This window comes from Bufo gargarizans, chromosome 7, assembly GCF_014858855.1.
Source record: "Bufo gargarizans isolate SCDJY-AF-19 chromosome 7, ASM1485885v1, whole genome shotgun sequence".
Lineage (NCBI taxonomy): Eukaryota > Metazoa > Chordata > Amphibia > Anura > Bufonidae > Bufo > Bufo gargarizans.
The window spans coordinates 6,928,749-6,944,708 of record NC_058086.1 but is presented as its reverse complement, the minus strand read 5'-3'; the positions used below and the strand labels follow the sequence as shown (position 1 = coordinate 6,944,708).

General features: G+C 43.9%; 1 protein-coding gene across 2 annotated transcripts in view; it reads right to left on the bottom strand.

Moving 5' to 3' along the window:
- Window positions 1-2,295, bottom strand: part of LOC122943922 (TRIO and F-actin binding protein) — a 45,946-nt gene extending 43,651 nt beyond the window's left edge. The window contains exon 1 of one of the 2 annotated variants that reach the window (XM_044302056.1): window positions 1,953-2,295. Coding sequence is in view for 1 of the 2 variants with exons in the window: in XM_044302054.1 (XP_044157989.1) it covers window positions 1,953-1,958 (6 nt within the window). In the remaining variant the exon portion in view is untranslated. The remainder of the gene's footprint in view (window positions 1-1,952) is intronic. The other variant, XM_044302054.1, reaches the window with a different exon arrangement.
- Between the last annotated feature and the right edge of the window lie 13,665 nt (window positions 2,296-15,960).

Here is a 15,960-nt window from a genome sequence, read left to right as displayed (position 1 = left end):
GTCATCCATGTGCATGGGGCGCTCTGACGTCATTCTGGAGCGCCCCGGGAGCCGCACGGACTGTAAGTATACCGCTCCCCACTACTACTATGGCAACCAGGACTTTAATAGCGTCCTGGCTGCCATAGTAACACTGAACGCATTTTGAAGACGGATCCGTCTTCAAATGCTTTCAGTTCACTTGCGTTTTTTCCGGATCCGGCGTGTAATTCCGGCAAATGGAGTACACGTCGGATCCGGACAACGCAAGTGTGAAAGAGGCCTTACACTGATGCGGCTGCTGAGGCCTGTGACTGGTCACAGCGGTCATGGTACCTTCCTCTTCCTGCAGGGACTGAGCCAAAGTGGTGGTTTTTATGTTAAGGCTTCATGCACACGGCTGTTGCCCGGCCGTGGCCGTATTGCGGCCCGCAAACAGCGGGTCCGTTATATGCGGGCACCAGCCGTGTGCTTCACTTGAACGGGTCCGCAATCCGGAGCTGCGGTGCGGAACGGAGGCACGGAAGCACTACAGAGTGCTTCCGTGGCGTTTCTGTCCGTGCCTCCGCACCGCAAAAAAATAGAACATGCCCTATTTTTTTTTTACGGTGCGGACGGATCACGGACTTATTCAAGTTGAATGGGTCTCGATCCGTCCTGGCCGCCGCATGGATGTTGCCCGTGCAACGGCCGTGTACATGAGGCCTTAGGGTCACAAGTTGGGACACTAGATGTTAGCAGCTCCCAGGGCAGTCAACCCCTTCAATGCCCACTCCGCACCTTCAAAACCAATTGGCTATTAACAATAAAGCCCAACTAAACAGTGCAGTCCTAGTTAGGTATTTGCAGACCGCTAAGGCTCAGGCAGCTGCCGCACAGTCACATCGGGTGGTGTAACCCTAAGGCTACCTGCACACAAGGGTGGGTGATCGCACATTAGATCCGAACAAATTTCCGTGCGTTTCTGCACCAAAACTTGCAATGTCTAAATGTGGATAAGATGCTGTTTACACACAGAATCTGCGCAGAGACCTTAACCATCTCACGGTCCACATATCACAAATCTGCAAAATCAGGATGCGGTCCGTGTGCTGTCCGTATTTTTTTGCTGACCCATTGACTTCAACAGCAAGTAACACTGGGTCCATGGTCGGCATTTTGCAGATATATTCTGAGGAACGGACATATGGATGATCCATGTGCTTTCCTCAAAACAAGTCCTACGTTTGGCAGCACTTTGATGTCCGTCTGACGAAACTGAGCCAAACGGATCCGTTCTGACACACAATGTATGGGGACGGATCCGTTTTCTGTGACACAATAGAAAATTGATCCGTCCTCCATTGACTTATAGTCTTGGCTATGTTAAAGATAATACAATGTGAAAGTAGCCTTATTGTAACGGATCCGTTTTGCAGATCCATGACAGATCCGCCCAAAACGTGAGGGTGAAAGTAGCCTGCGAAGGGCATTATGGCGCGTCCGTTTTTTCACTGACCACTGGTGCTTAGAAATAACTTTCTAGATTAGCAGTGTCCGTGGATTACGGATGACACACAGAGAGGGCAAAAAACGGACCAAACACAGATGGTTGACAGACTTTTTCACAGAAATGAAAGTGTGAACGAGGCCCAACACAGGCAGAGGAATCGCCGGTAACGAGTGCGGGAGGGGATCAGTGATCGCTCACTTTCGTTCCCACAGGGAGACTGGATGGACGCGGGGGTGTGATCTCCCTTCAGTTCCCGGACCATCCGCCCACCAGTACAGCACCCACCTGAATGACAGAGGGGCCATAGTCACAGCACCCACATAGGACTGGGTGACTAGCAGGCTGGCACACCTGTAGGAGCTGTAATGGTGGGCATGTCACCCAGCTTTGCCATACACGGATGAGATACAGGACACTGGGGAGGAACCGGAAGGTAGCTGCTCCCCAGAGCCGACCTCCCTGCCAGCTGCGCCCGGCTCACCGTCATGTCTCCTCCTCGCTCCCCGGACAGCCCGCTCCTCCCGCCTCTTCTTATGGCTCCGCCGAAAAGTCCCCAACTTCTTACAAATTGGAACCTTTCCCTTCTTCTTCCTAGAATTTTTTTTAGAAACTTCCTGGGAGGGGACAGGAAAACTACCCCAGCGAGGAAGGAGGTACCGGCGGGGAGGAGGGTCAGGCCAATGCACAGAAGTCACAGAGGAAGTTTACATGACTGTACAGGAACTAGCACACTGAGGGACTACGGCTCCCAGCATGCAGCAGACTGCACTCGCTGGGAGGAGTAGTTGCAGGTTTCAGAGCCTTGTGTAATGTATAACTCGGCATTTCACTGAGGGACAAAACAGTAATGGGAAGGCTTCTGGGCCTGGTTATTAACCTGAAGTTTGACAGGAGATGCTGGGAGTTGTAGTGCGCTGTGGTTTATAAGAGTGACATGCACGGATACACAGCGGATTACAGGATGAGATTTTACAAAACCTGCGTGCCGCAGAAATTGATCTGTGGTGTGGATTTCCAATCTAGTGCGTCGTTTGATTTTCAGCACCGAAATCTTGGTAAAAAGCTGCGTTTTCTAAAATTCTAATTGCATGGAGCAATGAAGTAATCACAATATACAGAGAGGACCAGACAACACTTTCTGCATCAGTAATGCCAATCTACACCTCAGATCACAGAGGGACTTGGGTCCAAAGCGGGACTGTCCCTCCTTGCGTTGTTAAGGCTACTTTCACACCTGCGTTTAGGTGCGGATCCGTCTGGTATCTGCACAGACGGATCCGCACCCATAAATGAAAACGCTGGTATCCGTTCAGTACGGATCCGTCTGCATAACTCAGTCAAAAAAAGTCTTAAGTCAAACGGATCCGTCCTGACTTACATGGAAAGTCAATGGGGGAGGGATCTGTTTACAATTGCACCAATATTGTGTCAATGTTAACGGATCCGTCCCCATTGACTTGCATTGTAAGTCAGGACGGATCCGTTTGGCTCCGCATCGCCAGGCGGACACCAGAATCCATTCAGAATGCATTGGGGCTGAACTGATCCGTTTGGCGGACCCAGAAACGGCAGTGTGAAAGTAGCCTTATTCTGGTATTGAGATCCAGCAGAGGATCTGAATACCGGAAATAAATGGATGCGTTTTGATTTTGCACATCAGGATGCATCCGTTCCGTTAGGATGCGGTGGTGTGAAATAAAGTGGATCCGTCACTAAATACATTTAAAGTCAATGGGTGACGGATCCAGTTTTTTAGGCTCCTAAAACAACAGATCCGTCACCTTTGACTTACATTTTTTTCATTGCCGGATCCCTTTTTTGCCCCATTTTTATGACCAGACAAGAAACTGCAGCTTGCAGCGGTTTTGTGTCCTGCCAGAACAGAGGACGTCCTGATGTATCCTGAACGGATCTCTTCCCATTCAGAATGCATGAGGACCATACGGAAAAGTTTTTTTCCAGTATTGAGATCCTCTGCCGGATCTCGCAAGTGTGAAAGTAGCCTTACATTTAGAAGTTAGGCTACTTTCCCACTTGTGTTGTTGTTTTCGGTATCGAGATCCGGCAGAGGCTCTCAATACCGGAAAAATAAACATTTCCGTATGGTCCTCATACATTCTGAATGGAAAGAGATCCGTTCAGGATGTCTTGGTTCTGGCACTGAAAACAATGTAAGTCAATAGTGACGGATCTTTTTTTTTTTAGGAGCCTACAAAAACGGATCTGTCACCCATTGAAAGTCAATGTATTCAGTGACGGATCTGTTTTTTCTGTTTTGATTTCACACGACCGCGTCCTAACGTGACCGATGCATCCTGATGTGTAAAATCAAAACGGATCCATTTATTTCTGGTATTCGGATCCTCTGCCGGATCTCAATACCAGAATTAACACCACACGTGAGAAAGTAGCTCTACACAACTTCCTAGCTGTCTTACATCCAGGGATGTCAAACTCGTGGCCCTCCAGCTGTTGCAAAACTACAACTCCCATCATGCCTGGGCATACTACAGCTATCAGGGAATGATGGGAGTTGTCGTTTTGCAACATCTGGAGGGCCATGAGTTTGACATCCATTTAGACCATTGTCTACACCTAAAACAGGCATGCAAAATGGTACATGAGACGGGGCTGCCGGCCATTCTCCTTCCCCGCCCATGCCACGTCCACTATTTTAGACCTGGCGTGAGCGAGGAAAAGTCGCAAATTGCTGCACAAAGGACCTCTGCAATGCAATCTGCGCCATAAATGCTCCTAATATAGGCATATTTCTGTTTAATGTCTTGGGTGGACAGCCATTTATTAAAGTAGTAGGAGTAGATGGGCCCCACATTATTTATGGCAGTTTTCTGACGTAAATGATGCCTGAAATCTACAGCAGCATCGGCAGAATGAGCGGAGGATGCGCCTCATCATAAATGTCATCAGATATGTCCCAATAAAACCCGCTCACCTGAGACATCATCTTGGTCCCATCTTCCTAGGTGCCCGCTCTGTTTTATAATCTGCAAATCAGCTGCTAGGAGCAACCAGGGCAGCACCATTGTACCTTGTTGCTCCCAGAGGCTCTGCTCACTGCCCTTCATGGTGCACCCCCCTGTACAGCGCATGCACTGAACGAGCTCCGCTACAGAGCCAGGCATGAGCACGTCTTCTGAGCCCAGCTGCGGGCACAGACGTCATGTCTATTGATTACGTTGTAAGGGCCGGTGCTATAATAAGGAAGACCAAGCGTCTGCCTTAGGGCGCAGAGATGGGGGGGGGGGGGGGGCGGAAAAAAAATGAAGCTTTATTTTTTAAATACCCTGTGTTTTTTGCCCCTGTGTCTTATGGGGCGAATACTAATGAAGCACTTCCATTATTTTATTTGCACTGATGGCTGACATGGGGGGGGGGGGGGGGGGGGGCATGATTGATGGCGGGCATGATGGCTGACATGGGAGCATGATGGCTGAAATGTGGGCATGATGGCTGACATGGGGGATTGATGGCTGACATGGGGGGCTGATCTGAGGTCTGATTAACATTGTGTGTCTGATTGCTGGTCTGACCTGAGGTGCAATGGAAAATATTATTTTCTTATTATCCTCTAAAACCTAGGTGCGTCTTAGAGGGCGAAAAATACGATTGTCTGAAGCAGAGAGAGGATACCAGGACCACACAGAGAAGCCAGCTGCTGCAGACGGGACCAGGGCCAGGTGAGCTGCGAAGTGGTGGGGAAGGGGTGATAGCCACGGCACAGGGAAGTACCATGCCCAGATAAATGGCACTCTAGGTTTAGGTTCACGGTGCCCAGATAATTTCACACAATGGCAAGATAAGTAGCCACAAAGTACTCGATTAGTGCCACTGCTTTTTATCTGCTCATTAATGGAGCGGTCCGGCCACATAAAAAGTTGTTTTGATGTCTTTCCAATGAAAATTGATTGTATTGCTAGCCTATGCTCAGGATAAGCCATCAATAAACCCTCATCCCCACCGATCAACTAGTAGTCCCAGAACCGCGCAGCTCCTTCCACTGTAATTACTGCAGCGCTGCTCCCATCCACTTCATTATGTAGTTCCAAGGCCGGGCTCCCGGAGTGCAGGGTGTCGGACCCCTGTCCATCTGAAATTGATACCTTAGCCTGAGGATAGACCATCAAGATAAAAGTCCTGGAGAACTCCTTTAACCAGCTGTATGGAGGGTACCCAGAAAAAACTAGAAAGTCAGTTGAAAAAGTCCATCAGACTGGAAATTACCGCAGTGCAATAGAAATGCAAGCGTTTCCAAATCTATCCGAGGTTTTTCAGCCAAACAAGACTATGTAGGAGAGATTTATCTGAAAGGGGTTATCAAGGAAAATATATTTATGACGGTTATCAACATCAGATCTGTGGAGGTGTAGCACCCGGGACCCCTGCCGTCAGCTGAAGAGGCCTTGAGCGCCGCAGCCTTTTCCTAGGCCAGTGACATCACTGTACATCGGTCACATGGCCTAGGTGCAGCTCAGCCCTATCCAAGTCAATAAGCAGAGCTGCAATACCAAGCCCTGCCACTATACAATGTATGGTGCTATCCTTGGAAAGCTGCCGGGAGCCTAAATCACTCACCAGAGCTTCGGTGAGCACGGTGGCTCCTTGAAACAGCTAATCGGCAGGGGTGCTGATGTGATAATGATAACCTATCCTGAGGATAAGTCATCATTATCCAGGATAACCCTTTTAATTTTTCCCAACCTGTATTTCGAAATGCTCTGGAATTCTTAGTATTGCAAAGAGCTATGCTTGTCAGGGTGTCACTGGCATGTAATCGATTAGATATGCCCTCGCCATGGGCTATGGGCTAATAGCAGGGGTAGGATCTGGCCCTTTCTTTCTAATTCTCCCAATCCGGTTAGTAAATCAGTGGCTGGTTCGGAGAACCATGGAGAAATGCACACTTTTACCGCTATCAGCATCCTCAGGACCTGATACAGGTGATACCTATGGCACGGAGCAATAGGCTTCCTTCATTTCCATTCTCCTCCTAAATCGGCCTGTGGCCTAGAGGACTGCAGAATAGCAGTCAGGACATCAGCGTCCCTGTACAGGTGGCGCCATGACATCACTAGTTTGAGCTGACTGCATGGGACACCTGACCTCAGCTGCGCCACTCAGGGTTCACAACAGGTTAAGGCTACTTTCACACTAGCGTTTTTGCTGAATCCGGCAGAGTTCAGTAAAAACACTTCCGTTGCTAATAATACAACCGTCTGCATCCGTTTTGAACGGATCCTGTTGTATTATCTTTAACACAGCCAAGACGGATCCGCCATGAACCCCATTAAAAGTCAATGGGGCACGGATCCGTTTTCTATTGTGTCAGAGTTAGGCTACATGCACACGAACGTTGTTTGTTTCCGTGTCCGTTCCTTTTTTTTTTTTTTTTTGCAGATAGGGTGCGGACCTATTCTATTCAATGGGTCCGCAAAAAATGTGGACAGCACACCGTGTGCTGTCTGCATCAGTATGTCCGTTCCGTAGCCCCACAAAAAAGATAAAACATGTCCTATTCTTGTCCGTTTTAGGCAATGTTACAATGGATCCTCAAAAAAATCGGATGGCATACCTATGTCATCCGTTAGTTTTTTTGTAGACCGCAAAACACATACGTATGCTGCGGTTTGTCCTCCGGTATGGGAGCGCAACCAAACGGAACAGAATGCATTTTGGAGCATTCCGTTTTGTTCAGTTACGTTTTGTCCCCGATGACAATGAATAAGGACAAAACGGAAGCGTTTTTTTTCCAGTATTGAGACCCTATGACAGATCTCAATACCAGAAAATAGAAACGCTACTGTGAAAGTAGCCTAAGGTGAGTAAAGATTTTTTATGTTCTGTCAGGGGGCACTATTAACTATGAGGAGGTCACATTAATAATAATACCGCCTTTCTACGCTAAAACAATAATAACAGCCACCTTTATGCTCACAATAAAATACCCACCATTGTTGTTATTATTTTTTAGAAGGCAGAAAGAGGGCATTATTCTTATGTCAGGGGCATAAAGGCTGCATTACTCGCAAAGGTGAGCATTTTTATTGTGTGGTTCCTAAAAAGAGCACCATTACACCATTGATTTTTTTAGGACAGAAGCGTGTGGGCACTATTAGGGTACTTTCACACTAGTGTTATTCTTTTCCGTTATTGAATTACGTCCTAGGGGCTCTATACCGGAAAAGAACTGATCAGGCATATCCCCATGTATTCTGAATGGAGAGCAATCTGTTCAGGATGCATCAGGATGTCTTCAGTTCAGTCTTTTTGCCATTTCAGGACAGAGAAAATACCGCAGCATGCTACAGTTTTCTCTCCGGCCAAAAAGACTGTACACTTGTCGGAATGCCGGATTCGGCATTAATTTACATTGAAGTGTATTAGTGCCGAATCCGTCATTAAGTGTTACGGCAAAACGGATCCGGCATTCCTGTCTGCGCATGCAAAAAAAAAATGATACCAGATCCATTTTTCCGGATGACACAGGAGCGACGGATCCGGCATTTCAATGCATTTGTCAGACAGATCTGCATCCTGTCTCTGAGCTCTACAGGCAGTTCTTTCCTCTTCATGGCTTGCTTTTTGCTCTGATATGCATTGTCAGCTGTGAGACATTATATAGGCAGGTCTGTGTCTTTCCAAATCATGTCCAATCAACTGAATTTACCACAGGTGGACTCCAATCAAGGAGTAAAAACTTCTCAAAGATGACCAAGAGAAATGTGAGGCTAAATGTCAAGTGTTACAGCAAAGGGTCTGAATACTTATGTCCATGCAAAATTTGAGTTTTTCCTTGTAATAAATTTGCTAGCATTTCTGAAAATCTGTTTTCATTTTTATACAGTAGGTGACATAAAGATCCTACCAATGCCCCTGAAAGCCCTAGAGATCAGATCTCTACACACCTACATCTGAATGTGACTATTCTTAGTACAATATTTTAGCATTTCAGGCCCACTTTTGACTTTGCCCAGTTCTATAATGTATCTAAAACTGGCTCTGCCAAAACATATGTGGCTCAATGATGATGTAATTGGAGGGTGGGATAGATATGTTGCCCATGTGGGGAACCTGTTAAAAATTTGAATCCCAGCCCTAGCTAATAGGGTGATACTAATGGCAGACCCGTGGACTTTTGTTAGGTCCTCAGCTGCCATCAGTGTCGGACTGAAGTCTCTTGGGCTCATCAGAAGAAATGATTCTAAGGGCCCACCCTCTGTATATATAGGACCTTAAGGGCCAGTTTTACTAGTGGTCAATTATTGTCAAAAGTTGGGCCCACCGGAGAATCCTCTGGTGGGCCAGTCCCACCCTGGCTGTCATGGTAACCCATCGTCCTCAGGGGTCATGCATGAGCGGTCAGAGGAAGCCTCCACCTTCTTTTTAAGCTCTTTAGATTCGGTGGTCACTATAGATGACCGCATCTAAGGGATTCTTGGAGGCTGAATATCTGAACAGAGCTTTCGTAGTGTAATATCTGCGCAGAAAATGATTACACATGGCAGGGTGTAGTAATTTGATGCTGGAAGAACTGACTCTCCTGCTTTATTATAATACTTTAATTAAAAGGTATGTCTACAATTAACATTTATCAGCCATCCACTAGATAGGAGATACATGTCTGATCTCTGTGGACCCCACCTCTGAGACCCCCACCAGAACAGGGGTCCAAAGATATCAGTTCCTAATCACTGCACAATTTAATTGAGGAGGGGTCTGAATGGAGAACTAATCGACCATTTGTGATGTGGCTCCATTCATAGATTATGGAACTGATGTAGATAGTCGGGCACTGTACATGGCTTCTCCATCGGTCCCATAGATTTTGAATGGTGTCATGGAGCTACCAACTGTTAGGCATTTATCACCTATCCTGTGGCAGCCCTATTTGAGATGAAGGTGTGTCAATTGACAAGCTTTCTGACTGTTTCCATTAGCAGAATTCTGAATGCAGCTCCCGACTATAGGAAAGGCTATAGGACCTTTAGCTTAGAACCTGGGGGAAATTAAAGCAATGTAATTATGAAGTAACTCAAGGCTTCACTTTACATTTAGTAATAATGCAAGTACAGACAAAAAAGTACAGACAAAAAAAATCACAAGACCTGAATAAAAATACATGGCATATGCAATGTACTATATATACATTAATAAAGTGTGCATATGTATTTCATGAGGGATCAGTTGTAGTGCATACCTTTATGTGATCTACCATGGTGGTCAGGTACATGTCTGTGTCACAGGCCTCTTCATATTCTGCAGTATCAGCAGGGGAATATTCACAGTGCTGGAATTGTAGAATTCCTTTAGTCAGTAATTTTTCTTCTGGAAGCAATGGATCACTATATTGCATCTCACAAGCATCTGCTAGGTTTAATTCCTTCAGGTTGTATGAAATGTGTTCTGGGGAAGGTAAGTTCTGAAAAGTATCTACAGGGGTTCTTTGTAGCTCTGCAGATTCTATTTTCAAGTGTTGCGATGGAGTATGAGGCCTGCTTCTAGCGCCTGGTGGACATTCATTCCCGTCCACGTTGTTTTGAGATTTAGATTCTTTTGGTGTATCCATATCTTTTGAGTTGTTGCTATCATTCTGCTCTGCAGATTCTGAAGCCACATTCATTGATGCGTCCCTGACAGTTCTCGTTGACTTTAGCACGACTTTGGACAGTGGGCTGTCAGTGCCACTATACCAATCCACAAGTATTTGGCTTTGTGGCTCTGGCCGGTAACAAGAGAGAGGACCTGCAGGCTTATACAAAGACCTACTTGCATGATATTGTGGTTCTTGATTACCGTCGGCTTGGTCTGGGAAAGAACTTGATGGTGGTGGATGTGATTGTTGTATATTTTTTTCTTCAGAAGGATTTTCTTCCTGGTTTAATTCTGTCATTCCTTTTGTTTGTGATTTTTCAGGTTTGGAATTTTGAGATTCAGACCTTGAAGATATTGTCCTATGGGACGTCTTAAAAGTTGAACTAATAAAGCCATTATTGATGATCTCAGGTGCACTGGATTTGTTTAAGTCCTTCAGTTTACAATAATTTGGTTCTTCTGAATGAGCATGTTGTTTGGTGGAACAGCTGGAATTTGAGGGGGGTGTTTGTATCCTTTGGAGATCCTTTTTCATAGTTTCTGGTGGAGTATAAGACTTGCTGTCAGATTCTGGTGCAGAGAATGAGGGATCTCGAACACTTTTTAGATTAGTGCACTCCTGGGGAGATTTTGTGTATGGTGCAGCACCATTTACCGACGTTTCTTGGTCAGTTTGTGTTCCAGTTGCCCTCAAATCAGCTTTAGGAGAGATGCTTTCAATTTCAGAAAAACCCAAAAACTGTTGCCTTTGCGGTTCTGGTGTATGGCCAGAAAGTGGACCTGCGGGCTTGTATTGGGACCACCCAACATTTTTTATCTCTTGTATTGAGCTGGTTTTCATATACAGCTGCTCATTTTGTAAAAGGAGTGAGCCATATGATGGGGGATGCTGTGAGTGTTGTAAGTGGTTAGATCCAGTATAATATGATTCTGGATTATTAGTAGGTGATGGTTTATACTGTTGCTCCACCTTCTGCGACTTCTCAAGTTTTTGATATTGTGAGCTGCCTGAGTGGCTAAATGTTGGCTCAGTAGATGCTCTTATGATACTTGTTTGATGATTCTGTGAAGAAACCATTATAAAATACATATTTTTAAATATAGTATTTATTTCATTATAATAAGTCTGCTTATAACAAAAAAATTCAATTTTTAAAGCATTTGCATTTTGCTGTGGTAACAGTATATATCAATATAATTTTTGTGCCTCAGGGGTAGTTGGGATTTTCTCATGTGACAGTAGGACTATTGTTTTCTTCTGCTTCCAACTTAAAGAGTAAACTTTATTTTCTTTACATAAATTAATAGTACAAACTAAGAGAATAAAATTTGTAGTATATATTATTACAGAAAAATAACCACTTATCCGACTCCTCTTTTACCCACCTTCACCCTCTGCTTGCCACACCGATGACTCCTTTTAAATTGAATGATAAAATAAACATACACAGGAGTCTCAGGATACAGTTGCTGCCCATAGAAGTCTATACAGAGGGTAGAAGGAGGAAGCAGCTGCAGAGAGATAGCGGCAGAGAGACACATAAGGACGCTACTGCTTCTAGTAAGTGCTCTGTCTCACTCTAGTGCAGGATTCACAGCTGCAATGCTCAATGCTGATGTAGAGTGTTCTCTGAGCACTGTGTATGGGAGATATAAAAGCAGCTAATCAACACCCACTCTGGAGCTGGGCTTACGCAAAACTGACAGAGTTGGAGCCTAATAATGGGAAACCGGTGAGCAATGCAGAAGTCATATAGTTTCCAGATTTTGCACCAAAGTCATCTGAAACGTTTGTGTTTCATTTGCCCAAAATATAAGAGCATGTTCAAATGGCGAAAAATCATATATATTTTTGACATTCAATGGAGCTAATCTATATGTGGCTATCCACTGTGGTATCTCGCCGCAGAAACCACAGCAAGAATTGACATAATTTTTTTTCCTGCAAAGTGGAATTTAATTATTTGTGCGGAAAAAATGTGTATGCACTAACTGCGCTTTTCCAGTTGCAACAGTGGATGCGTATTGTAAGCAGGTTAAAGAATAGGTCATGTTCTATCTCTTTGCGAAACAGCGAAATGGACATAAAGATGAGGACAGCACACGGTTTTACAGAGCAACTGAAATGAATTGGTCGTGTGCATGGAGCTTTATGTTTATTCTTTAATCATTTCTTGATTTTTTTGTTTTATATGTAAAATTGGGAAAGAAGAGAGATTTGAATTTTTAATATTTTTGTGATTTTTATTTATTTTTAAAAAATGTTTTTTTTTTTACTATGCTTTTTAGTCCCTAAGGGTACTTGAACATGCAATTTTCTGATAGCTTGTCCCATAGACTGCAATAGAATACTATTGCAGTCTATAGGATTTTAACTGCCCGTCTATGCCACATGGCAAAAACGGACTAATAAAAGAATACACCAGACCCATAGTTATGAGACTGGTGTAATGATGAGGAGAACCTTCCCCCGCCACCCCTGCTCTCCTCACAATAATCAGGGACTGTTGTGTATGCAGATATATAGCGGCTAGCTATCGATCACCAGAGAGAGGGGTGTGGGACTGCTCCCCTCATGAATATTCCAGATTCATAACTATGCGTAGGGTTCATTATGCCTTTCTGGGCTGTGATTCCAACATCTGCTAGACCCCTGATACTGCAAATCTGTAGTAGGTTATCTACCTTCCTCCCTATCAGTTTTATCCACATACAACGAAACCTCTTTGAACAGAACACCTGGATTTTCACAGAAAAATTGTCTTTTATGGGGGCAGCATTGTCATTGAAAAAGGTATACAGAATGTAGAGTAACATGTCTAAGGGAGACAGCAAACACATACAGCACACAAATAAACACAAATGATGATGAAGGAGCCACAATTTATGCTTGGCATCTGATCAACATATCACACAGAACCAGGCCCAGACTAGGACTAATATAACCGTAATGGTCCTACATAAGTCATCCCAGACAACACAATATGGTAACCATGGGTGGCCCCTTTCTTTCTCAGTCACCTTCCCCTTGTCTTTCCCAGTTCTAAAAGTGTAGGTAAGGTCCAGCACAACTCTCCTGGTTAAAAAGTCATTGTTTTATAAAGGTTCCTTTCAAATTATGATCTAAGCAGTATTATACTCTTATTTCTTCTGTATGTTGGTGCTGTTATCGAGCAGTGGGGAACCTCATGCATATTTGGTGGCACTGTGCAGGGATACAGGAATATTAGACTAATATTGCACGTACAATAGGACAAATCCTACAATACCCTCTCCCTTGGGCACCTGAGGTGGCTCTTTTATCTTTAAGACTAGATACTCTCCCTACTTCAGATGTTACCTTAGTATTACATAACAGTGACCTGAATCTCAGTGGATAAGCATTAAAAGAGTGTTAACCAGTCCACTCTTGGCAATATTTTGTCAAAAGCACAATACAATTATACTATCGAAGGTCTTGGGACGCATGGGTCAGTGTGCTGTCTTTTCTATAAAATGGGAGAAGTGGACTAAATTTAAGAATTTCTCATCCTTAGGACTCTTGTCACATTACTTTGTGCTTCTTGTCCCATATCTGTAGCATTATACACAATGATTATTTATGGATTGCGGCCACTACTTATTCTATATTTCTGTGTTTAGTTTGTTATTATCCTTCTATGTGACATGGTTGATATGACAGAATACTACTGTTTTATATCATTATGTGGTTGTGATGTCATATTGGGATATTTCTTTATTTGTATGTCTAGTTTGAAAATTCTGTAAAAATTAAGACCTAAAATATGATGATTCAAGAAGAAGAAGATGAATATACAGATCACAGCATGTATAACCCCCCAATGAATGTGTTTCAGACAACATTAATTCTTTTTCATGGCCTGTATGTTGTGCCTTTTACTGATGATTAAAAGCCAAAGGTGGCAACACCTCACCCACACATATACACATTGTGTGGAAAGTGTGAAAATCTGCATACTAATAGCAGAGAATAATGATCACAAGCCCCCACTGAGTGGAAGGTGTGATAATATGCATACTAATAGCAGCGAGTGATAATCAGACACCCCAATTCTGAGGCACAAAGCACTACTCCGACTGCACTACTAAAGGGAACCTGTCACGATGAAGATGAAGCCTCAGCTGAAGGCAGCATTTTATAGAGCAGAAGGAGCTGAGCAGATTGTTATATAGTTTTATTGCAGATTATTTAGCATTTTTATGGTAACAGTTTCCCTTTAACCCCTTAAGGACCTCCGCGGTATATGCACAGTGGAAGTACGGTCCCCAGACATGGCGCCCTCTCGCACGTGCAGTGGGCACCAATGCCGCCAGGTTTCAATAGCAGAGATCAGCGGCACATGTATACGATCAGCCATAAGGCTGATCGCATACATTTTCCCCTTCAGATGCTGTGGTCAAATGTGACCACAACATTTTCGCAGTCCTGAAGCGGAAGTCGCATGCTTCAGCTCCAGTAAAAGCGTTCCCCGACTGAGATCGGGGAACCTGTTATATCTATGAAATAGCCCGAAGCTTCAAGCAGGCTTCGGAGCTAATTTCAGGACTATACCAATACAGGCCACTAGGTGGCAGCATTGTATTGGTATAGTGCAAATTAAGTCTTCAATGATGGCTATATAGCCATCAATGAACACAATGGGCAATCCAATGATTTCCAGTTATTGTCACCCAAGGTGACATAAAAAAATAAGTTTTTACAAATATAAAAAAACATTAAAAGTTCAAATCACCACCCTTTCCTTAAAAAAAAAAAAAAAAAACGTAACCAATAAAAAAAATAAACATCATGGCCATCACCGCATGTGAAATGCCAATACAATTAAAATATAACAATATTAATGGCGTAACGGGAAAAAAATAAAAACAACCAATTTTCCATTTTTTGACACTTCAACTACCCAATAATTTTTTTATAAAAAGTATTCAAAAAGTCGCACACACTTCAAATTGGTATCACTAAAGAACAGAGCGTTCCACAAAAAAATTAGCCCTCATAAGGCTATGTGAATGGAAAAATAAAAAAGTTAGGCCTATGGGAAGACGGGGAGTCAAAAACAAAAATGCAAAAATTTAAAATCTCATGGTTCTTTAAGGGGTTAAAAATAACAATGACACAATGTAATTTACAATAATTAAAAACAATACAAGAGAAAACGTGGTGAAAGAGTTGTTCAATAATGCAGAATTAATTCGGACCTATAGTTCAAACCTTCCAGGAAGAAGTGGTTTAGCAACAGGATGCAGAATACCTCCCCATTCAGAAGCACCCATCTCCAATCACCTCTTCTGAGAGGTTTCTTAACACAATCAATACCAGAGTATGTGGACAAAAATGTGAAGGATTCTGTGCTTGAGGGTTATTGGAATCCCCAATTTGTTCCTAGATTCTGGTCTTGAGCTGACAGATGGTGAATACGATATACGCAATATTACAAATAATACATGATACACCACATAAGTAGTGTCACAATTAATACAGGTCAGGGATCATCACCTGGCTGAGGAATAATCCTGTGTGCGCTCCTACTCAGCTCAGCAGGCGTAATAATGTCATCACATTGCACCTACTGCTGGGGAGAGCATGATTTGCTCCAGCCATTGGAAGGGGGGGGGGGGGGGGGGTTAGGTGAATAGGTGAATATTACTTTTTTATTTTATTAATACTAAAGGGCCTCACTACTGTTAGGGGGCATAACTACTGTGTGGGGGCATAACTATTGTGTGGGGCACTAATGGAAACGGTGCGCACCAGAATGTATTCTATTCCAGTTTGTTGCATTCCCATGCCAGACGCAAAACCGCTGCAAGCAGTGTTTCTGTGTGCGGTATGGGTAACTGAAGAAGCCAGATCTGGC